Below are 26,059 nucleotides of genomic sequence, written 5' to 3'. Positions count from 1 at the left end.
TGTGGAACACAAAGTTAACTGTTTTTGTTTGTCGTCCAACTTCTTTCTATATAAAGTGTGACGTACTCTATTCTGATCACTTCTATCTTCTCAGGGAGAAGTTGGGGAAAGTGGAATTGATGGACTAAATGGAGAGCAGGTAGAGCTGTCTTCTTGTACCACAGAACTTTCTGAACAATTTCCCATTAAGAAAATTGGAATTTGAGTTTTCTCTCCTTTGCTGCTTTAGGGTGACAATGGTCTTCCTGGAAGAAAAGGGGAAAAGGGTGATGAAGGATCCCAGGTGGGTACTGAATAAAGGGACAACATAAAAATGTATACTGGGAAGTAAAGATGTGATTATCAGAGTAGAATTGCTACCCTAGGTGTATCAGTCAGCTATTGCCACAAAACTGCTATGTAACAACCAACCACAAAATCTCAGAAAAAATATTTAGTTTTTATGTGTCTGAGAGTTTCAGCTAATCTAGGCTGACCTTGGCTTATATGTCTGTAGGTTCACTGGAGACTTTGCTGCATATATGTCTCAGAGAGCTAGCCTGGGACCAGAGAGCTAGCCTGGGACCAGAGAGCTAGCCTGGCCATGTTGGCCATGTCCTTTCCACAGCTATGGCAGATGCAAAAGGGAACAAGAAAAAGCATATAAGACCTCTGGAGACCTCTCAAGGCCTAGGCTTGGAATTCTTACACTGACACTACTGTCTTTTTCTTGGCCAAATCAAATCACATGGCTGAACTTAGGGACAGGGAATTTTGCCCTACCACAGTGGAAGACACTGGAAAATTGCACAACATAGGCTATAGATACAGGGACAAGTGAAGAATTGGAGCCATTAATGAAAAGCAGCTACTATAGCAGTTAGGGGTATTGATAAGGGTCTCTGGTGTGGGTCAGCATATTGAAAGGTCTATGCCACTCATTCCCATCTAGAAGAAATACCAACAGCAGCCCTACTTCCATCATCTAATTTATCCATGTTTAGCATGTGAATGGCTGAGTCAGAAACTCACTTGCTAGCTGACACAGCCACCTTGTGCAAATTGCCTAATCTTTCTGAATCGAAGCTGTCTCAAGTTGTAAGAACTAAACAAGGTGACAAATGTGTCCATGCCACAGAGTTCACCACTGCAGCAAATAGTTGAGGTCACTCTTAAATTATTCACATGTTGCCTGAAACTATTTTTGTTAATTCTTCTTTCCAGTTTAGAAATGATTACTCTTAGTAAAAAAAAAAAAAAAAAAAAAAAAAAAAAAAGTTCAATTATTCAAAGCAGGGTGATTATAAGCTCTTTGTTTGTTTCTTTGTTTTAATTTTAATAAAAATTCTTGTCGTATTCTTATTCTGATTTGTTTAACTTCAGGGCAGCCCAGGGAGAAGGGGGATTTCTGGTGACCTTGGAGCAAAGGGCCTGCGAGGAGATCCTGTAAGTGCCTGGGCTGTGTGGACTGTAACTTAGGGTTAGGGCTCAGTTCTCATCAGCACTTCTGATAGGGAGAGACGTCCTCATTTTAAGGTATTACAACAGCAATCCTGAGTTAAATCATCATGGCCAAAATTGTAGAATTTTAAAAGCAGACACCTTATCCTAGACCCTCTTCATACGCTGGATAAGTGTAGATAGTGACAAGCCTTTGCAAATCATTTGCACGTGTATTTTTGAAGAGTACATATTCAGAATTGCCCTTGAGCTTCAGAGCTATGAAAGAATTCCACGCCACTCTATTGCTTCTTTCTGCATATGTCAAAATATGGACAGAATAGAAGAAACAAATCATCTCCAGGATTTCTTTCTCTAAGAGTCTTTCCCAGTTGAGAATATTAGCCTCATTTCTCTGAATCCAAGCCAACTAGGATCATCTTAGGCAAAACTCATGACAGAAGGTGCCTGCTCTCACAAAGACACAGCCCAGTTGAGTAAGCATGCCCCACACCAAAACAGCACACACCAATGTGGGGAACATGCCCAGTCCAATGGAACATCATATTATTGGACTTTCATCACCATGCTCAGACTTTAGTCTACAAACCCTTAATGAATGAGGATTTAGGTTTGTTTTTAAACTTTTATTGAACTTTTTGTTGGACTGTAACATACATCAGAAAAGTACACAGAATATAAATGCACAGCTTGACAAATGTGAATAGAGCGTTACCAGCATTCCAGAAGCTCCCTCCAGTTGCTAGCCCCCTTCCCCAGGGAAATCACTATCCTATCCTAAAACCATAAACTAGTTCTACCCGTTCAACTTTATGTAAGTGGAATCATATGTGCTCTTCTGTTTCTGGCTCTTTTGTGCTTGTGAGAGTCACCCATGTTGTTGTCTAACAACAGTTCTTTCAACCTTGTTGCTGTAGAGTATTCTGTTGTGTGAATATACCAGGATTTATTTATCCACTCTACTGTTGATAGATATTTGGGTTGTTAATAATTTTTGCCATTATGAATGGTATTGCTATGAACATTATTGCCTATGTCTTTTGGTTGACATATATACACATTTCTACTTAAGGGTAGAATTCTGGATCATAATGTGTATGTTTATTTTAAGCTTAATATTTATAGACAGACAGTTTTTCAAAAAATTTTTACTAATTCCCGCTCCCACCAGTAATGTATCATCAGAATGACTAAAGCTTTTTAAAAACGGACAATACCAAATGCTGACAAGGATGTGGGATAATGGGGAATCTCACAGGACTTCATCTTTAATAACTCTTCCAGTATACAGTGAGTTGTTCAGAAAAAGAATTTAGTGCACTATATATTGACAAATGTAAATGTTATATATACATTGAAGGTAACTTTATTTAAAAAGTGGAGGAATTTGTTCTTGAAAGCAACATTGTTTACTAAGTGGCATCTTCTGATAATAGTTTTCAGTCAGCTTCAGAAGTGTCTAATTTGGAGCCAGAAAACTATCCACAAGTAAGGGTAATTAAGAAATAGCAGTTTAAATACAAAGACTTTTCAGTCACCTGTGTATAATGACCAAAATTCATTTGGGGTATTGCTTTACAATTGCCATTGACTGTGATTAGAATTCCCCCTAAATTGTCTGCTATATAATGTTTGATTGTCTAATATTTTAAGAGAACCTGAATAATGTAAGAAGGATTTTTATTTAAAAAGAAATGTTCTATGACTTCGAGATGGCTAAAACATCAAACCACTAGAGCTTCTCTGTGAAGTGCTACACTATACTAACTTTAAATGATCTTTCAATGCCTAACAATTCTTACAACCCACTTGGATAGCTAGATATCAAATCTGGTACAACTCTACTTTTTTACATGGGGTTTTTGTGGGTTACTATTTCAGTTAAAATTTGGAAGGGCAAGATTGTACTAAATACTGGAGTACATTCATGGAGCACATATAATCAGATTATTCTTAGGAATGTATGCAAATGACACAAATTCCTGAATATCTAAGCTTATTTGAAAAGAATTTCTGATCACATGAAAGCTAGCTCAACTATCTGGAATCTCCCATTTCAACCTGATGATAAACACAACAACAACAGCAAAAACTCATGCACTGCTGGGTGAAAACTGAGCTACAACGTTTGTCTGATCTATGGAGGGTAGCAAGGGTCATAATTCTAAAACGTACCATTAGAAGCCCACATTTAATCATAAATTTATATTAGATGCTCTTTTGTCCAGCTGAATAAAAATAGAAAGACTGGACCAGTTCATATTTAGATCACTGGTCCATATGCAGATTGGGTAGTTCTGCTCTTTAAAATGTGCTGATTTATGATTCTTTTTTATGTCATCTCTTCAATCAAATAGTTTGAGTTGAACTATAATAGGGGCTTGTATGTCCAGTGGAATAAAATTCTGGACTTTACAATCCCTTCCTTCTTCTCACCTGTGTTTCTCACCAAAATGCAATTTTCTAATTTTTTAATTTAGGTATACTCTGCTTGAAGAACTTAGATCTTTAAATTTAGGAGGAAAATAAATATAGAAAATAATCTTTGGCTTTTTGTACGTGGGGGAAAGAAATAATTAAATATTCATGTAAATTTTGTTAGTATCAGTTACGTAAAATTCCAGCCCCATCTTTTTCACTCCATTATCCTATAAGCTCTATAAGTACAAAACTCTTTAAGAAGCTTATTAAGTATCTGAAACAAAATTATGTCCCTGTTGGTGATCTCAAATTACTTATTGATTGGTTGTAGATAATCTGGGTTGCTATCAGCCAGACAGCTCAGCAGCTGGCACTAAGCAGGACTGGAAAATTGTTGTTCCCTCTCCATTTTTTTGGAACGTTGACTGAATTGACTGGATTGATTGATTGTCTTGGCAACATGGAGACACAGCTCCATTTAGGGTCCTAACTACCCAAGTTAGAAAGCCTTCTGTTTGGCCTGCCAAAGATAACACCCAACAACGTATCCCTGTTTTCAAAGAGTTCCTGCTAAATGTTTGTATGAATATTTGGAAAAACTCAAGATTTCCAGGATTTCCTGAAAATCAGAAAATAAGAATCAACAGAGGAGTAGAAGGCAGCCAGGTATGCAGGAGGAGAAGGAGGGAGTGGGTGGCAGGGAAAGTCCTCTGTATTGCTCAGTGTGCTTAAGTTACTGTGATGGAATCTATGACCAAATTGTTCCTTCTCCAAGGATAGGTGAAAGTAAAATCTACCAATTATATTCAATTATAAATTTGTCCAAGCCCCAGGGAAAAAGAGGAAGAGTTAAGAGAAAGTGTGGTAGGAACAGGATGAGTTGTTATAAACACAAGTCACATATCCTTGCTTCCGTTGGCTCTGCTTTCTCTCCACACACTCACCTTAGGTCTCAGTTCTTATCCTGATAATGCAAAGCACAGGAGGAAAAGAAAACACTTGTCAGCCATTTGTCATTTTAACCTATTTTTGCTTTCAAATGGGATGGATGGACTTCTCTTGCCAACTTCCTTTGGGATAGCAAAATATGCTATAGATAAGCTACATTTTTAAAGGAGAAATGTTCAAAACTTACTTTTTCTTTTTTTCCTATATTTTAGGGTGATCCTGGATTTGACAATACCATAGAAGGTCCCAAGGGCATTAAAGGAGAAAGCGGAAGACAAGTAATTATGTGGACATTTGAGAGTAACTTGTAAAATGTTGATGTGATAATTGTGAGGTTCAAGTACTTAGTAATGGAATATAAAATGCCTAAGAAATTTGGAGTCAGAGTGGATATGCTTGGTATAGAAAAATCTGTTTATAAGAGCAAAAAGATCTGTTTTTCCCACTTATCTGCTACTCTGGAATTCAAGGAATACTCTTCGGTCTCTGATTTTGTCGTGACTTACTTCACCAAGCCATATCATTGAGGTCTTCATTCATGAATGCAAACATCTAAATTCTATCTTAAAATGTATGTCTAGCTGATATAACTGTGCTAGCAAAAGAATTGTCGGCCTTCCCAATATCCAGAGAACACATACCCTAAAAAGACATTGTATTATTAGTAGTACATGATAAAAAGAACGAGATCTGGTAGATCTACACGGCCCCCACCCTTGAGGCAAGTCTCTCGGGAGTGATCTCCTGAATCTTACAAATCACAATTGGCCATCTTAATCTGTATTTTTAGAATTTTTAAAAATAGTCATTTATCTGAAAATTGTGTGTCTTTGGATCTTCTTGAAGAGGAAGTTCCCTTTATACTCTGCTTAAGGAAGAAGTCTGACATGGTGGAAAAAATGATGCTTTGGAGACAGACCTGGGTCCTGTCTCCTGCTCTGCCCCTTACCAGCAGCTCTGTAGCCTTGGGCTACTTTCTGAAAACCTTGATTTTTCTCATCTGCAAAACCTGATGAAAAACCTACTTTTTGAAGGTTATGGTGGGGATTCAGTGACCTGTTCTTGCCAGATAATAAATAAGCAGTCAGTAGATGTTACCTGCTGTTATTGTTAGGTCATAAATAATTATTCCCTGCTTTATATCTTGGGAAGATCTGTGAGTTTTATGAGATTTTATTCACGGGGGGTGCTAATCTACTCAGGTTAGCCAACAAGAAATAGAAATCCAAAGATAGAATCCAAAACAGTAATGACTATAATTGATACGTAGCAAGCTTAAATTAACACATAACCTACCTGGTGACACGGTGGGGATAAGTTGATTTGAATAGTCTGGGACATGTACCCCCAACACAAGATAGACAGTGGTGATGAACAACTGAAGTCATGCCATTAGCATTTTGTCCTGCCGCCCCTCATTACCCAAATACAGATGGGATTTATGACAACTGTAAGTAACTCCTCATTCCAAAGAGAAAATAGCTCTCTGTGTGCCCATCCTCCCTCCATGGAATGCTACAAGCTGATATTAAAGAGAAAAATTTTCAATGCTGTATAATTGCTGTTCACACATTCTCTCTGTTTCTTCAACAGGGTAGAAAAGGCTGGCCAGGTCCTCCTGGAACACCAGGCTCCAGAAGAATGACAGTAAGAGCCTTTTTAGACGAGGAGACTCAGTGCAATGCTGGCCAATATTTTGATGGAAAAGGCTGGCTGTGGAGAGTGGGTGGGATAGTGGAGCTCACTAACGTGGGGAAACTGACCTGGACAGCTGAGGGCTGGCAAAGGACCTGGTGGGATGGGAAGCTCCTGAAGCTGAGGCAGAAAGATGCTGGCTGCAGGGGAAATCAATCAGGAGAGAGAGCTGAGCAAATAGAAGGAAAGAAGCAGCCAACTAGGGCAAGAGTAGTCAAAATTTGACCTCCTTGCTAGGCTAACTGGGGTTGCCAGTGATGTCCTTATAAGTCATTTCTGGTATTGGCATATCTGAGAGTCAAATAGGTTACTTCCTTATGGAACCCTTTGGGGCTTTGTTGGTTGGTTGGTTTTGTTGTTATTTTTTTCAATGAGTACTTTAAACAAAACAGATTTTTGTGCTTAGCAAAGCACAAAATATGTTGAAAGAAAATCTTTCTCCAATAAAAAGAGAACTTCAATGAAATGTACTTAAATGCCTATTTGGGGCTCTAAATTAGACCTGTCTTTTCTCATTTTGCAACATTTTCTTCCCATTCTTTAGTTTGCTATCCAAGCTTCTCCAACTTCCTCTACTTCCCCTCTAAAAATATGTTTTAAAATTGAGCTCAAATGAAAACTAATTTAGTATCTTACATTTACTATGCATTGTATTTTCTGAGCAGAAGTGGTTCATAGAACCAGCTATTTTTACTCTATCAGGAAAATATTTTTGAGTTTTGGGATAACCCCCCCTTCTGTGCAAGATACAGAATGGAAATAAGAACAGATTATGTTTAAAATGTGCATAATTTGATTGCTGGGAAAGTGCTTTGCTAATGCTGTTTTAATATATCTAAAGACAAAGAAATGCATTTGCTATTCATTTCATTTTCTGAAAGGGTGTAACCTGCTTACATACCCCTGGAAAATATTTTCAACTAAAAGAATATCATCCAGGAAAGTCTGGCATGTGAGGATGTACTTTCTTTGTTTTATAGGGGCTACAGCCTCTCTAGAGGCTAATGCAATATCACCATGTATTATTTAAACCATACATCACCTGAGAAATATGGCCCCCATCTTGAGTTACGGATTCAGCAGTGTCATTCAGGAGTAAAAATAGGACTTCTGGTTAAAGAGAGCAAAGTAAAACTTTTTTTTTTTTTTTAATATTCCCCTTTTGTGCAACTCATCAAAAACAACAAAAGAAATCAGAGAAAAAAGAATGGCCACAATTTCAAGCCACAAATGATGACAAATATTGGACACCTATTTTTAAATCTGGGCGTTAGTGAGGGAGGATTTGGGTCACCAACACACATCACCTCAAACCTCAAGCAGGAATCAGGTTTCTCTAAAAGAAACTGCCATAGTCCTGAAGGAGTTGGTGAACAAAATCCAGGGGCACTGTAGATGATAAGATCAGGAGATATACCCATAGAGACACAGTTGAACAGGGGAGGCAGAAAGAATGAGAAACTGGACAATATTCCACTCTCATTATCTACAACTCTCAACCTAGGCCATGTTGTCTGCCAGCGATGAGGGGAGAGGAAGGAAGAAGTGACCTTGATAACACAGAGAAACTGTGACTTAAGGGGCTTGGTGTGAGCTCCATGAATCTCTTCAGTGCCAAAAGCTGAAGGGATGTATCCCTAATGTAAAAGAAATAAATGTCTTGATGAACTAGGTGCTTGATATAACATATCTATATCAAAACTACTGACCCAACTCCAGCTACACCTCCCCATACAATGCCCTGATACACAGGTGAGCTTATTCAAAGGTGAGTAATAATCAGAAAGGAGGTGGCTCAGTACCTACAAATAGACCCAGCAAGAAAAGAGGAGGAAAAATACATGAGCAAAAGGCAGATAAACCTTCCTTAGAAGAGGAAATACTCAAGGAAGCCGTAGAAGAATTCTGGCAAAGAAATTGAGACAACGTGATTGCTCTGAAAATAGTTCAAAGAAATGACAAAACAATAGAAAACAAAGAAAAGCAAGCTGGTAGTTCTTGGGAAAGAAAATATGTAGCGATATAAGATATATTAAAAACAACAAAAAATAGAATAAGCATGGCTGAAAATGCAGTCAGGGATATGGTAACAAAGCCACAAAAGCAATAATACAGACGTAATATAAACTATGGAAAGAAAACAAATGCACAGTTTGCATTCCTAAAGTAGACAGACCATCTGTAATATAAGAATTACTCATAGGTAATAAATGATAACTTCTTGAATCAAGTGCATGATTTAGCAGATAGAAAAGGCATACTCTGACTCAGGAAAAAAAATTTTACAGAAATATCAACACTGAACAATATCTTAGTGAAATCATCAAACTTAGTGTGTAAAGAAAGAAATGTGAGAAATTTCCAAGCAGAAAAAATTAAAAAAAAAAACAACAAACAAACAAAACTCAGAGAACTTCTGGGGAGGATGGTGGAGTAGGGAGCTCAGGACTCACTGATTAGTTAAACACAGGCAATTCTAAAGGTCTAGAATAAGTTGAAACAAGTGTGAAAGAAGAACCTCAACACAAACCTAATCAACAATAAAACTCTAGGGAAGAGAGCGAAACTGACCTTCAGAGTAAACTCAGCAAGATAGCCAGATGCCTGCATATCAGCAAAAAATTACAAACCCTACTAAGGAACAAGAAGATATGGCCTAGTCAAAGGAATAAATTAAAACTTTAGATAAGACACAGAATTTGGAATAACTAATACAAGATTTTCAAACAAATCTCCTAAACCAAATCAAGGAGGTGAAGGAAAATATAGCTAAAGAGATAAAGGATATTAAGAACTGGATGAGCATAAAGAAGCATTTGAAAGTATAAAAAGAAACATAACAACTTATGGGAATGAAGGCAAAATAGAAAAGATTAATATAGACTAGGAGCATAAAACAGATTTGAACAGACAGAAGAAAGAATCAGTGAACTAGAAGACAGGATAATCAAAATCATACAGTCAGAAGAACAGAGAAAAGAATGGAAAAAAATCAAGTAGGGTCTCAGGGATTTGAATGACAGCACAAAGCACAAAACATACACATCGTGGATTTCCCAGAAAAGGAGGGAAAGGGACAGAAAGACGATTTGAGAAAATAATGACTGAAAATTTCCCAATTCTTATGAAAGACATACATATACATGTCTGAGAAGCACTGTGTACTCCAGATAGAACAAATTCTGATAGATTTACTCCAAGACACATATTAATTACAATGTCAAATGCCAAAGATTAAGAGAGAGTCCTGAAAGCAGAAAGATAAAAGCAGCTTGTAACACACACGGGATCTGCAATAAGACTCAGTCCTCATTGCTTATCAGAAACCCTGGAGGCGAGAAGCAGTGTTATGATACATTTAAGGCAATGAAAGGGAAAACTGCCAGTCAAGAATTCTTTATCTGGCAAAACTGTTCTTCAAAAATGAGGGAGAGTTTAAAATATTCACAGACAAACAGGAATGAAGAGTGTTTGTCATCAAGAGACCTGCCCTATGAGAAATTCTAAAGGAAGTTCTGCAGGCTGAAAGAAAAGACAGGAGAGAGAGGCTTGGAGGAGAGTGTAGAAATGAAGATTATCAGTAAAGTTAACTAACAAGGTATAAAGACAGACAAAAATAAGATACAACATATAAAAACCAAAGGATAAAGTGATTGAAGTAAGTATTGTCTTTACAGTAGTAACACTGAATGTTAATGGATTGAACTCCCCAAACAAAAGTCACAAATTGGCAGAATGGATTTAAAAATATATGATCCAACTGTATGTTGTCCAAAGGAGACTCAGCTTAGACTCAAGGACGCAAATAGATTGAAAGTGAAGGTTGGAAAAGATATTCCACTCAAAAAAGAACTGGGGTGGCTATACTAATATCAGACAAAATAGACTTCAACTGTAAAACTGTCATACGACACAAAGAATGACACTATGGATTAATAAAAGGAGCAAGCAACCAAGAAGAAATAACAATCATAAATATTTATGCACCTAATGAGGATGCCCCCAAATACATGAGGCAAACACTGACAAAGCTGAAGTGAAAAATAGATGCCTCTAGAATAACATTTGGAGATTTCAATACACCACTCGTCATAGATAGAATTTCTAGACAGAGGATCAATAAGGAAAGAGAGAACTTGAATAATATGAACTTGAATACAATGAACAAGATCTAACAGACATATATAGAACATTGGACCCCAAAATAGCAGGATATACATTCTTCTCAAGTGCTCATGGATCACCCTCCAGGGTAGACCATGTGTTGGGTCACAAAACAAGTTTCAATGAATTTAAAAAACATTGAAATTATACAAAGCACTTTTTCTGACCATAATGGAATGAAGCTAGAAATCAATAACAGGCAGAGAACTGGAAAATGCACAAATATATGGAAGTTAAACAACACACTCTTAATCAGTGGGTCAAAGAGGAAATTAAAAGAGAAATCAGTAAATATCTCAAGATAAATGAAAATGAGAACACAACATATAAAAACTTATGGGATGCAGTGAAGGCAGGGCTGAAAGGGAAATTTATAGCCCTAAATGCCTATATAGAAAAGAAGAAAGAGCTAAAATGGAAGACCTAACTGTATACACCTGGAGGAACTAAAAAAGGAACCACAGACTAACCCCAAAGCAAACAGAATGAAAGAAATAAAGATTAGAGCAGGAATAAACAAAATTGAGAATAAAAAAAAAACAGTATAGAGAATCAACAAAACCAGAAGTTGCTTTTTAGAGAAACGCAATAAAATTGGCAAACCCTTAGCTAGACTGACAAAGACAAAACAGAGAAGATGCAAATACATAAAATTAGAAATATAGGGAAACATCTTCAAGACCTTGTATTAGGTGGTCACTTCCTAGACCTTACACCCAAAGCACAAGCAACAAAAGAAAAAATAGATACATGGTAACTCCCCAAACTTAGAAAGGAATTTGTCAAAAAGGTGAAGAGGCAGCCAACTCAATTGGAAAAAAATTTTGGAAACCATGTATCTGACAGAAGACTGATCTCTTGCATGTATAAAGAAATCCTACAACTCAATGACAATAGTACAGATAGCCCAATTATAAAATGGACAAAATATTTAAAAGATAGTTCTCTGAAGAGGAAATACAAATGGCCAAAACACATATGAAAAAATGTTCAGCTTCACTAGCTATTAGAGAGATGCAAATTAAGAACACAATGAGATACCATCTCACACCAATTAGAATGGCTGCCATTAAACAAACAGGAAACTACAAATGCTGGAGGGGATGTGGAGAAATTGGGACTCTTATTCATTGTTGGTGGGACTGTATAATGGTTCAGCCACTCTGGAAGACAGTCTGGCAGTTCCTTAGAAAACTAGATATAGAGATACCCTTCGATCCAGCGATTGCACTTCTCGGTATATACCTGGAAGATTTGAGAGCAGTGATATGAACAGATATCTGCACACCAATGTTCATAGCAGCATTATTCACAATTGCCAAGAGATGGAAACAACCTAAATGTCCTTCAACAGATGAGTGGATAAATAAAATGTGGTATATACACATGATTGGATACTATGCAGCAGTAAGAAGGAACAATGTCATTAAACATATGACAACATGGATGAACCTTGAAGACATAATGCTGAGTGAAATAAGCCAGTCACAAAAAGAGAAATATTATATGCTACAACTAATGTAAACACTGAAAAATGTAAAATAAATGGTTTATAATGTAGAATGTAGGGGACCTAGCGATAGAGAGCAATTAATGAAGGGGGAACAATAACCTAATGGGAACAGATAAGCTATGGTGGGTAAATTTAACATCCTGGGAATGCCTAGGAATGACTATGGTTTGTTAATTTCTGGTGGGTATGGTAGGAACAAGTTCACAGAAATGTTGCTATATTAGGTTATTTTCTTGGGGTAGAATAGGAACATGTTGGAAGTAAAGTAGTAATTTTAGGTTAGTTGTCTTTTTCTTATTCCCTTGTTTTGTTTGAAATGTTTTTTTATTGTATGTTTTTCTTTTTAATTTTTCTTTGATATAGTTAATAGTTAATTAAAAAAAAAATGAAAAAATATGCAGATCCCCCCCTGAGGAGCTGGAGGAGAATGCTGGGGTGTTGAGCTTCCCCACCTCAGTGGTTGCTGATGTGCTCACAGACACTGGGGACTGGCAGTTTGATGGGTGGAGCCCTCTATCACGGGATTTGCCCCTCTATCACGGGATTTGCCCTTGGGAAGACTGTTACTGCAAAGGAGAAGCTAGGCCTGCTTATAATTGTGCCTAAGTGTCTCCTCCTGAGTGCCTCTTTGTTGCTCAGATGTGGCCCTCTCTCTCTAGCTAAGCCAACTTGGCAGGTGAACCCACTGCCCTCCCCCCATGTGGGATCTGACACCCAGGGGTGTAAATCTCCCTGGCAACGGGGAACATGACTCCCAGGGAGAAATCTAGACCCGGCATCGTGGGATGGAGAACGTCTTCTTGACCAAAAGAGGGATGTGGAATGAAATGAAATAAGTTTCAGTGGCTGAGAGATTCCAAAAGGATCCAAGAGGTCACTCTGTTGGGCACTCTTACTTACAATATAGATAACCCTTTTTAGTTTCTAATGAATTGGAATAGCTAGCAGTAAATACCTGAAACTATCAAACTGTGACCCAGAACCCTTGAATCTTGAAGATGATTGTATAAAAATGTAGCTTATGAGGGGTGACAATGTGATTGGGAAAGCCATGTGGATTACAGTCCCCTTTGTCTAGTGTATGGATGGATGAGTAGAAAAACAGGGGCAAAAAAAAAAAAAAACTGAAGGAAGAATGGGGGGGCAATTTGGGTGTTCTGTTTTTACTTTTTTTTTTTTTTTCCTTGCTTTCACTTTCTGGTACAAGGAAAATGTTCATCATCGGGGTGATGAATAAACAACTGTATGATAGTAATGTGATCAATGGATTATATACTTTGGATGATTGTGTGGTATGTGAATATATCGTAATAAAAAGAATAGTAGAGAGAATCAACAAAACCAGAAGTTGCTTTTTAGAGAAACTCAATAAAATTGACAAACCCTTAGCTAGACTGACAAAGACAAAAGAGAGAAGATGCAAACACATAAAATTAGAAATGAGGTGTCGGGGAGGGGGATGCTTATTACCTACACCACAGAAATAAAACAGGATCATAAGAGGATGCTATGAGCAGCTGTATGCCAAAAAACTAGACAACTTAGATGCAATGGGCAGCTTCCTAGAACACGAGAACAACCTACACTGACTCTAGAAGAAATAGAAGACCTACAAATCAATCATCAGTAAAGAGATTGAAATGGTCATCAAATATCTCCCAACAAATAAAAGCCCAAGACCAGATGGCTTCACAAGGGATTCTACCAAACATTCCAAGAAGAATTAACACAAGTCCTGCTCAAACTCTTCCAGAAAATTGAAGAGGAGGGAATACTACTTAACTTATTCTATGACGCCAACATCACCCTAATACCAAAACCAGACAAAGATAATTCAAGAAAAGAAAATTGTAGACTAATTTCTCTAATGAACATAGATGTAAAAATCCTCAACAAAATATTTGCAAATCAAATCCAACAGAACATTAAAATAATTATACAGCATGATCAAGTAGGTTTTATCCCATGTGTGTAAGGGTGGTTCAACACAAGAAAATCAATTAATGTAATACACCACATTAACATATTGAAGGGGAAAAAAACCACATGATCCTCTCAATTGACATCGAAAAGACATTTCACCAAATCTAGCATCCTTTCATGACAAAAACACTTCGAGAGATAGGAATTGAAGGAAACTTCCTCAACATGATAAAGGGAATATTTGAAAAACCTACAGCTAGCATCATACTTAATGGTGAAGTACTGAAAGCTTTCACTGTAAGATAAAGAACAAGACAAGGAAGCCCTCTAAGTTGGAGGACTCACACTTCCTGACTTTAAAGCGTATTACAAAGCTACAGTGGTCAAAACAGCGTGGTACTAGCATAAGGATGGATGTATTGACCAATGGAATCAAATTGAGAGTTCAGAAATAGACCCTCACATCTGTAGTCAAAGGATTTTTGACAATGTGGTCAAGTCCACTTAACTGGGTTGTAGAGTCTCTTCAACAAATGGTGCTGGGGAAACTGGATATCCATATCCAAAAGAATGCAAGAGGACCCCTATCTCACACTTTATACAAAAATTAACTCAAAATGGATCAAAGGCCTAAACATTAGAGCTAGGTCCAGAAAACTCCTAGGAGAAAATGTAGGGAAAGCGTCTTAAAGATCTTGTGGTAGGAGATGGTTTCTTAGATCTTACACCCAAAGCACAAGCAATGAAAAACAAAATAGATAAATGGGATCGCCTCAAAATTGAATACTATTGTGCTTCAAACGACTTTGTCAAGAAAGTAAAAAGGCACCCTACGTAGTGGGAGAAAATATTTGGAAATCACATATCTGATATCCAGATATCAGATATCCAGAATATGTAAAGAAATCCTACAGCTCAACAATAAAAAATCAAACAACCCAAGTAGAAAATGTTACTAGAAGGAAAGTTAGGAAGTAAAACAAGGGACTGTATGACACAATGAACCCTGTTGTGGATGATGGTCTGTGGTTAATAATACAAATGTAAGAATGTTCTTTCATGAATTATAATGAATGTATGACACTATTACAAGGTGTTAATAAGGTGGTATATGGAGAAAAATGTGAACTATATAATGTAAACTATGGACTAGAGTTAACATTAATGCAAAGGGTCAACAACGGGGGGTATAAGGGAATGTTGTGTTTTTTACATGGCTTTTCTGTTTTCCTACAGCTCCTCTAATTAAAAAAAAAAAAAAATTTAAGAAATGTTATGCTAAGTGAAAGAAACCAGACACAAAGTACCACATATTGCATGATTCCATTTATGTAAAATGTATATATAAAAGAACTATAGTGATGGGGAACAAAAAAAACAACTCAGTCTGTCTGCAACTCTCTTCACAACATTCAGAGTCAAAAGAGAGCAATGGAATGCCTACAGAGTTTTAAAGGAAATACAGATTAGTCCAAGATTTGTTTACCTTTCCAAATTGTTCTTAAGCATGTAACTAATCAACATTCTAAAGTCTTCAAAAATTCAGGCACTGTAATCGCTGTGATCCCTTCAAAATTTTATAATAATAAATTTGAACTTCTTTAAGTATAAAAATAAGATTAAATCTTAGAAATCATGATTAAGAACTAAATGTAAATGTTACACATCTTGAAAATCTAAAAATCACATGAAAATAGGAAGGTGGAGAAAGGTGTGAGAAGATGCATCAGTATACTGTCCTCATCCCTCATCATTGCAGCTGGTTAATTTCAAAACATCATCTTAAGCTAAAATACATATTATAAACAAATTCTAACCTCCTAACTTTTTCATAAGGGTTCTTTCCTACTTTTGATGATCTTTTAGGGGTATGTATCTCTGATTGTCAGGAAATGTCAGCACCTGACATTTCCAGTTCTTCCCGTTTTATTCTTATTTTTCTTCTTTTAAACTCAAGTAAAATTAAATGTAATATTTTAATAGTAAAGTATCATGAATAGCATGATCCCCTTTTTATCAAAAATACTTCTATTTGGACTTCTTTCTGTAAGTGTGCATAAAAAATATCTGGTATCTTAATTATCAAATGTTAATGATAGTTTTTTCTAGATGGAACATTTGAGGTGATTTAAAATTTTTTATTTTACTGTATTTGAATGTTTAAAAATCAGAATATATCATTTTTATAGTAACAGTTAAGTCATTATTCTTTTAGAAAGAAGAAAAATCTATGCTTCACACTGCAAACCTCTAAACTGTAGGTAGACAATGAGCATTGAGGACTCCTAGGTGCAGCAGTTCTGCTGAGCTGAAAAATTATGGGAGGATGGCCAATGGTTGGGTGAGGCATCAGGGAAATAACAGCAGTTGGCCAAATCTGACCTTCATTCATTCAGCAAACATTTATTGAACACCTCCAATGCACCCAGCAACTCTTCTAGCTACCGGAACTACAGAGTCAAGTAAAGCATCATCTTTGCTCTCAAGGAACTTAGAATCATGTTTCTAAGTTTCTAGCCTCAACGCTATTGACATTTTGGGCCGGAAAATCTTTGTTGTGGGGGACTGTTTTGTGCCTTGAAGGATGTTCAGCATCATCCCTCGCCTCTACCAGCTACGTGCGGTAGCATGCCCCCCACCCCCAGGTTGTGAAATGGAAGATGTACCTAAACTTTGCCAAACGTTCCCACCAGGCTAAATCTGCTTTCCTCCTCCCCCTGCCATTAGCAATCACTGTGGTAGAGAGAGAGAGAAACCTGTAAATGTCAAGGTGTCAGTGCTGTGCCAGAGGTCTGTAGTGGATTTAAGTTGGTGGAGTGGAGGGGCGAGGAGAAACGATTCGGGCAAAGACACAGCAGTGCTGGAGGGAGATGGGAAGGGGCCAGGTTGGCTCTTTCTGAGCCAGACTCTGATGAGAAACAGAATAGATTCTCGTGGCAGGGATAATGAAAAGCAACTGCAGCTTCAAACCAAAGCATGGACCTTATTCCTATGCAGTCCAGAAGGCTGTTAGTTATGCTTTGCCCTTTTCTTCTCTCCTAGCACTACTTGAGTGGCAACCTGAAGTACCCTTTCAAAGCCAAACCTCAAAGACACAGAGGAGTGAATGTTTATTCATGAAGTTTATGAAACTGTAACAGTGACCAGAGAAAGAATTTTGAATGTGGAAGCCTATTCCACATCCCTGAACTCATATCAGGAAACTATTTATTTTGCCTGAATACAAGTTTTCATTACGTTCCTCCTACCACAACCAGATGTATCCACCTAAAGCCGGGGTCTGGTCATGTCCCAAGAACCCCACTGGCTTCTGCTAAATGGAGTACAAAGCCTTCAGCCTAGCATGTTCACCCTAGGAACTGTACTACTGCCTTATCTTCTCACACCTTTAATCTAGACTGGCATTCTTGCCAGGACCAAATACACTCATGTTTTCCTGCCTTTACTGGATCATTATTTCTAAAGACTTCTTGCTTATTCTACCTGTAAAACTCCTACCCATCCTCTGAAACCCATCTCAAAAATCTCTTCCTCTGGGAAGGTTTTCGTAATTTGACCACGTGGATATGATTGCTTTCTTTGAAACTCATCACTGTATCCTCTACTTTAATGTAGCATTTGCCATACTCTGCCTTGTATGGTAAATATTTGTAATACTTATCTCCTGCCCTTAGAGTAAGGGTCCCTTGAGTTCAAGGACTATGTGTGTAGGTCTCATTTTTTTTCTCCCCATAGTTCCCATCCAATATACTTTGTGGGTAATAGATCCTTGATAGAGATTTTTCTGAATGAAACTGAAGTGAATTGAATCAGACAAAACCTTGTGATGTAAGAGTAGAATGAACTCCTTTCATTCCTCAGGTAGAGAGGATTTAGGCTTTCATCTTAAACTGAATCACCAGGGTTTTAAAGGAATATGCCTTTAACCTTTTTCTAAAACACACGATCTGTTTTCCAGGTAACAATAGATTTTGACTGAAATATGATTAGTAAAATTAAAAATCTCAAGGAATTTTGACCTAAACATCTTAAATTTCCATCAAAACAATATTGTCTAATATTTATTGAGTTGTTACAAATCCTGGATGCCAGTCTTGCCATGATGCTCTGAGAGAACCTAAATAAAATATCTCTGTTCCTTGATTTCCAACTCCATGAAATATTGATTTGGAATATACTTAGATGCTAACCTTGCATATCAGACCAAATGAGAGTAGCTGGAAAAATCCACTTGATTTTGTGGCACCATTGCTTTGATTGAAAGTTTTATTAATGTACTGAATTGAGTAACTTTTGAATGCTTGAGAAGGTTCTTACATTTCTGGCAGGTGAAACATATTGTTTGGCTTTTTTTTTTTTTTTTTTTTTTTTTTTGATAAAATTAAAGTTGGCTTTCTTTCGTTTCTGAGTTTGAACAGTTCTCCAAGTTTTTCCTGTGCTCTCCAGCCTTTTGGCCACTCCACTTTTAATTTTTGGCTTGCTTGTCATGCTCAGGAAAAAGGAAAAGAAATAAAATTCAGTCAATTTTGTAGTGTGTGAACAGCCCTTGTAAAACAGTGCTCTGGACCAAATAGGAGTGAATTATTTCCCACAAGTATCTGTAGATTTCAATCATCTCTGATTTCAATTACCTATTGTCCTACGATGGGGCAACAGGACAACATTTTGCTTTCATTGTGCAGTGATAATTGAATGCTTCCAGCACTATGTGAGAACTTTTTTCTATGTCAGCGCCTTAAGGTGTTCATTACTAGTTTAAATAAAATGTAAAACACATCTTTTTTTCAGAATTAATGATATCCCTCTTTCCTCCTATTGTAGGAAGCTCATGGCCGAAGGGGACAAACAGGCCCAGAGGTACAATGATTTCTTTTCTTAACTCTGTATGACACATTTTCAGTGTCCAATCAAGGAGCAGGAATAAAAGCTCTGTAAAACCTCTTGCAACTCTAAAATTATTTTTGCTTTTTGATGATGTCAGATATGGAATAAAAGAACTCAGGTCTTAGAAGAAAATGAAAATTTGAATACTTTCATAAAATAATCATAAAAATTAATGGCCACAGGCAGTACTTGGCTCAACTATTGTTAAATTTAACTTTGTTTCCATTTCAAGTGAAAACTCTAGTAACTCAGTGGGTGATTTTCTTTTAGATTTTTGTTCAATTAACTCTGAGACCTAACTTACAATTTTCATGAAAACCATACCAATCAAGAGAATACAATGAAACCCTAATACAAATTCGATATTCTGGATGTTTTGTCCAAAAAGTTGGTAAGAACAAAAACCGTATCATATCCCCTTTGTATACATTGGCGATATACCGTACACAATTCCTGAACCTGTAATATTTATGAAAAACAGTTGTGGCTGAGAATTTTACAAATTCAGATTAAAAATGCAGTCAGGATAAATAACATATCCATTCTCAATCACATCATGGAAAAACTCCAGAATGTTGAAAAAAGAAAGAGAACTTCTTAAAGCTACCAGAAAGAAAAAACGGTTTTTAATTACGAAGGAATGACTGATTAGATTGCATCAGACTTCTGATCAACAGTAATACATGCCAGAGAACAAAGAAGTAATGTCTACAATGTGAAGGAAAAAAAATAGCTGTTAACCTAGAATTTTAAATCTAGCTAAACCATTAGTGAATATAAAATAAAGACATTTTTAAGTATAGAAAGACTAATAGAGTTTACCATTCACAGACATCCCTTCTCCCTCCACTTCAAAGTTATACTTCAAAAAATGGAAAGGGAACCAAAGAAAGTGGCAATAAACAAATGCAATGAAATCTAAGGGAGAAGGTATGAAGAAATTTTGTCTGATTTTGAGGGAAAGGGTACCAATGCAGGACATTAATCATATGCAACTGAGATGTAAATTTAGGCTATCCTAATAGTTGCTAAAATTTGGCTTTCTTAATCCTTCCTTACTGTTTCTGGAATTCTTCCGTGGGGGAGTCCAAGGGCAATGTGAAGAAAATGCTCAATTTTGACTTAGATATTTCATCTATTTGAATATAATATATATAAAATGCCTGGAGATTTTTGAGGAAAATGTGAAGTACATTATAGGGCTTTTTAAAACCAAATACCAAAGGTAAATATAGTGCAAATTTTATAGAAAAAGAAGGATGTGTGTGTGCGTGCGCTTAAAGACAATACACCAAAAAGGAAATACACCAAATATTTTAGTTGTGGGTATCTCTGTTTGATGGGATTATGGAATATTTTTGTTTTCTTCCTTGTATTTCCCTTTACTTTCCTCAGTGTTTTTGCAAAGATCATGCATTATCATTGTGATTGGAAAAATATTTATAGTCTTGCACATAAAGAAGACAAAGTTCTCAGGAAACAGTGTTGACAGGTTGATTCTTTCTCACACAGGGGAGCAGAGGCATGCCGGGGCCAGATGGACTTGAAGGCTCGTCGGGACTAAAGGGGCCGCAGGTACATTTGGGGACTAATCAGGGGTGAGAACATAAAGAAATGTGGGGAACGGAAGCATATGAGAGCTCAGTAGAAATCCTCCACAACCCTTGGAGAATTACAGATGTTTAAAGTAGATTCAGGGTAACAAGAGAGCAACACTATGGTGACTTGAACAGCCCCTCATCTCCTTTATCTAAGTTTCGTGCCAGTTAAGAGAGTAAAGGAAGATGAACGTGCTGAGCAGCAGTCCCTGTGCAGTGGGTCCAGGCTGGCCAGGGAATTCCAGGGAGGCCTTGAGCCAAAGAAAATATTGAGCCTTGAAGCTGGTCATGGTGGTCAATTTAGCACAGAAAGAGCTCAGTGTTACATATCTGGATGCCCATGATGTAGAAAAATTGGCTCTACTCTAGGAAAGAATTGTTCCAAATACAGCTGGAGCCTTCAGCGGGGTGATCTACGTAGCATGGCACTCAGCCTTTCCTTTCTAGCTCACTTCTCCAGGGAGCTGCTTCAAGTACTTTTTCCTTTGCAAGGAACAAACCATGGCTGGCTCTTTACACTGATCTCACGAGGGAAGGGAAGCCTGTGCCAGACAGGGCAAAATGTAGCATAGAATAGTAAACGAGAAGGGAAAGAAGGTTCTAGCAAATGCTGAGGTGAAAGAAAGGAGGTCAGACCACAAAAAGAATTTTCTTCCTCCCCAAATTTTTAGTTTTGAAAGTTTGAGAAGTAATAGTGATGTTTGGCATATGCAGGGCAAACAATGGTTCTGTTCTTTGTCAACAGTTTAGCCCACATAGTTAAAAAATAAAAGTAACTATTATATGTTGGCAGCTTGATGGATGGAAGTTGGGCAAAATATCCTTAAATATCAGAAGAGAAACTTTGTCCACATCAGAGCAGTAAACCTTCTTCCCCTTGGATCCCTATCTCTTTCTAGCCTGATTGTTTTCTCTTTGTCTTTACTTGCCAGCTGAAGCAAGTTTTTCTTACCTTCAAATGAGAAATGTTTGGGACTGGGCTTTAGGGAAGTATTTCAATAGATTGGCTTTATTCCATTATAAGCAACTAACACTCTTACATTTCACAGACCCTTATTCTTATTCATAACATTTTATAGAGACATGCAGAACCAAAACACAATGTGAAAGTTGCTTTGCATAACATATGGAAGCCATGGTTAATAGGCAAAAAAAAATTCCAGAAGTAAAAATATCCAAATTTCATCTTACCTAGTCCCTATCTTGTTTATGACCAATCCTCATGGTGGTTATTGAATAGAAAATCCATTTAAATCTTTCAATTTCATATTTATATAGTTAAGGATTTTTTTTCTTTTTAACACAAGAAATTCATGGATTTGGAGTATGAAGATACTTAGGATAATTAAAGAGCAATAATGAAAAATTCAGCTCTTCCATATTTTCTTCCAAACCCTGATCACTTAATTTCAGATTGGATCAAAATGTCCCTTCAACAGATAAAGAACTCTACAGATCAAGATAGAACCAAAGGCATGATCAGAGCTCTCTTTCCAATTTTTGCCCATGTCACTGACTTAGTATTTCCACTTTTAATATTTAAGTTAATATTCAAGTGTTCCTTTTTAGGGAGAAAATAATGCTTTACTTCTATGTATTTAGGGTCCCAGAGGAGATGCTGGTATGAAAGGAGAAAAAGGAGGTCTTGGAAGTAAAGGTCCCCAGGTATGTAATGAAAGAAAGTGGTGGATGGCATCTGGCTCTGACCTTGGTTTTAATACAGATGTCTTTGTAGTTTCTTCCCTGCAGATGGTGTTCTTTACTGCCCATGAACCAGCAAGGGGTGTTAGGTTTGACTTCAGTGCTCAGTGTGGTGTCGACATCAAATTCTGGTTCCCACTGTGCAGAGCAGGCTGTTGATTTGTCAGACTCAGAAGGGTCTGGGAGGTGGTTTCTAACCCTCTGCCTCAGCTCAGCAGCTACTGTGAGGTTAAGAAATCCTCCTGTACTTAAATCAGATCACTTCACTCCCCTGGATCTCAGCCCTCCAGGGACTTCTCCACACCCCTAGAATACAGCCCACTTGAGTGGTCTTCAACCTTGGCTGTACATTAGAATCTCCTGGGGAGAATGTAAAACATGCCACTACCTGGGACCCTCCCCAGGCCACTTAGATCAGAATCTCTGGAGGTGAGGACAGGATAACAGTCATTGTAAAACCTCCCCCAGTGATTCTAATGTACACCCAGACTAGGGAAGGACTACCCAACATCGGCACTTCTCCAACTTCAAAGTACATAAGGATCACTTTGGAGAACCTGTTAACATGCAGATTCTGATCAGTAGGTCTGGGGTGGGACGGAGATTCTGGATTTTCAATGAGACCTCAGGTGACGATGCTGCTGCTGCTCCCCAACCACACTTTGAGAAGCAAAGACCTACATGATCTGGCCTCTGCCTACCTGCCATCATAGTGTATATTTATTTTAGTAGATATTTGTCTGGCTCCCCTTCTAGACTGTAAGCTCCCTGAGGGCTGGGACTTTGTCTTGTTTGCACTGTATCCCCAGAGCCCAGAACAAGCAGTACCTGGAAGAGTAGGACTCAACAAATATTTGTATAATGAATTAATCAGTAAAAGAATGCATGAGACACAGCTGGGACTTGTGCTGTCAGCTGACACGAAGATAAAACGAATCGTTACTTGTGTCCAGTAGTTAAACTGGGCAATGACTCAATACTTAAGTGGCTAAGCTTAAGTCAAAATGGTTAAAAAGCTATTTGCATAAGCTTGTATCTCATGACAATATTTCAATGCATTTTAATTACTCCTCAAGAAGATATTGGTTCCCAGTTTTGATGAATGTGCTACTTTAAAAAGCATGACAACTTCCTTTTAAATTTCATTGTAGAAAAAAATTGATGAAAAGCAACTGTTTCGCATTTTCATACCTGAATTGCTAAAGGCTTGCTGGCACCACAAATTGAGATTTTTTAAAAAAGTAAATGCCAAGAAGAACATATTGGATGATTATCTCATCTGTTTACATATAATATTGAGATATAGATAATTGAAATCCAGAGGTCTTATTATTTCCCTTGTTCTGGAATCCAAAGTTGTACCCAAGTGGCTTTTATTCAAATAAGTTATTCCATTTGCTCTGTAGCACACCTCTGTGAGTGAGCCCTCTTTAATCTTACTTTGGCTGTTTGGTTATAATCCATAAATCATTCAACCTCTTGGCATTGCCACAGTTGGTCAAAAGGCATCTCTTTTCTCTGGTGTAGCTCTTCTGCTTATCTGGCTGGAAAACATGGTTTTCTTTCTTTGCTTGCTTTTCTTGAAATGCCACTGTCAACACAGTGAAAATGCTATTTCAAAGATGTGTGGAATTTTCTATATTTGGGACATGATGGATGTGATCTCAAAATTGTTGTTTTCAAAGGAAAACCATGGAAGGCAAACACAATCAGATATACAATGAGAGTGTTATTCTTTATTGGCTCGATAAATCTACTGTCCTAGGTTTCATATAGTTTTATAGCACACAAGGACCAGACACTCGAGAGGAATAACATGAGTGTTTTCTAATAGTGAGCTTTAAAGTTTTTCTTAGAAAAAGGGATGTGATTTCTGTTGACAGTGTTCCTAAGACTTATTAACTTTTGCAGTGTTATGGGGTGTTCTGCATAAATCAAATGTGCTAATCTAGGCAGGCATATGGCTATGACATAAAAGAAATACAGTCTATGGCACAGTGAAAATGGGTAAGGAACTTTGAAAGAAATGGCATTTTCTTTTTTATCTTCCTTTGTTGCCTTCTTGTTTGGTTTATCTTCAGGTCCTATGCCAGTGTAACCAATGCTTAGGAAAGGAATGGAAAATCAGACACAAAACATTAATTCCAGCTGGAGCGGCAAATATTTTTTAAACACTTACGGTTTTGGTGAAATAATCACTAGTGGAATTTGCATTATCAATAAAGGTTAGAATTGTTGAATGCTAATTTGTGATACAAAGTAGAATTTCTGTTGTCATCTTTACAAAGCATAGCATAGTGGTCAAGAGCATAGGAAGTACTCAGTAAATGTTTGTTAAATGCGTAGAACATGTTTGATGGATCATGCAAGCTAGATTATGCAAAATGTTGAAATCTGATGATTGCAATATGGAATACATAAAAAATTGTTTATTACTGAATCAAAATTACTTGGTTTAATGAGGGTGTTTTATTTCCAAAGCAGAGTGGTCAACATTCTGAGGAATGTCGTAATAATAATAATAATAATATAACAACATGAAACCTGTATTTCAATCATCAGATTTCAATAATCTGCATAATTTATACTGGATGATCCATCAACCATTTCCTTTACTCACTTGACAAACATTTACTGAGTGCTTCCTATGTGCCAGGCCCTGTATTGGGATGCAAGAATGAATCAGAACCAGACCCTAGTCTCAGGAGCACCCAGTCTGGTAAAGGAGACCCATAAAAAAAATAATTGAGATGTTATGGGCTGAGTGCTAAAATATGGTTATATCCAAGGTAGAATATGGAAGAAAGGATAGAGTTAAAGGAGGAGATGAGGGAATTAGGTTTTTTTTTTTAGGATGAGGAGGTGTTTACCAGGTGACTGAAGAAGGGGCAGATATCCAGGAAAAGGAACCACATTGATAAAGAGATATCAAGGTGAGTTTGGGGTGGCTCAATATGGATGAAGTATAGGATGTATGGAGAAGCATTAGAAATTGAGATTAGGGACTGTCTCATAAACTAGAACTGTCAAAATCAGCTATCTCTCATGTACATGAACATCTTCTCATGTGTTCTGCAGTGTGATCTTGTATTAGCTCACCCATTGCTGGCCTCTTCATTTTATTTTCTCAAATTCAGATCATATCTGACTCTTATAGAGTCTCCTTGAGTTGTTTCTTCCCAAATTGATATTTTCTGGTTGTGAATTTATGTAAGGCTTTACTCCATGCTAATAAAATTAGAAGAGGTGAGGAGTATTCTTCTTAAGTGTGAGAAGGAGCCACATCTATAATCCCTGACCTGCCACATATTCTGTCCAAAGTCAAGGTGTCCTTGGCGATGCCGCAACCATTAATACCATACCCCTCCTAGTAAGAGGCTCTCTAAGCACAACTTTTTAACATTTAAAGTCTAAACACCTCCGTTCTACCTTATCTTACAGTTAGGACTGTTATGATTGCCAAAGGCTCTGTGACAGACTCAGCGTGAACCGAAGACCCCAGCCCAGGTTCCCATGTTGAAGGTTAGAGTTGACCCCAGCCTCCAGCATCATGCTTGGAGATTACATGCATGGCAAGAGTTCGGGACTCTGCTTGGGCTAGATCAGAACAGCAGACAGTGTCATTGAGAGTTCAGGCCATAGAATCAGAATTAGGCTCACTTCCCATACCATCATTTATTAACAGAGTGATTTAGGGTTAAAAACTTTGTGAATCTGTTTTTGATTGGTAAAATGGTGTTTATGATATGTATCTCACTGTGTTTTTGTGATG

At 37.3% G+C, this 26,059-nt stretch overlaps 1 protein-coding gene across 1 annotated transcript in view; it reads left to right on the top strand.

The window, feature by feature from the left end:
* Window positions 1–26,059, top strand: part of COL6A6 (collagen type VI alpha 6 chain) — a 105,114-nt gene that overhangs the window by 29,885 nt on the left and 49,170 nt on the right. Inside the window, 8 exon segments of the mRNA XM_037845078.1 lie at window positions 95–139; window positions 230–283; window positions 1,363–1,425; window positions 5,022–5,087; window positions 6,403–6,456; window positions 18,926–18,961; window positions 20,501–20,563; window positions 22,189–22,251. Coding sequence (XP_037701006.1) covers window positions 95–139; window positions 230–283; window positions 1,363–1,425; window positions 5,022–5,087; window positions 6,403–6,456; window positions 18,926–18,961; window positions 20,501–20,563; window positions 22,189–22,251 — 444 coding nt within the window.

The sequence above is a fragment of the Choloepus didactylus genome, chromosome 1 (genome assembly GCF_015220235.1).
Source record: "Choloepus didactylus isolate mChoDid1 chromosome 1, mChoDid1.pri, whole genome shotgun sequence".
Taxonomy (NCBI): Eukaryota; Metazoa; Chordata; class Mammalia; order Pilosa; family Megalonychidae; genus Choloepus; species Choloepus didactylus.
Note: the sequence above shows the minus strand (reverse complement) of the source record. Positions and strands in the feature narration are given on the sequence as shown.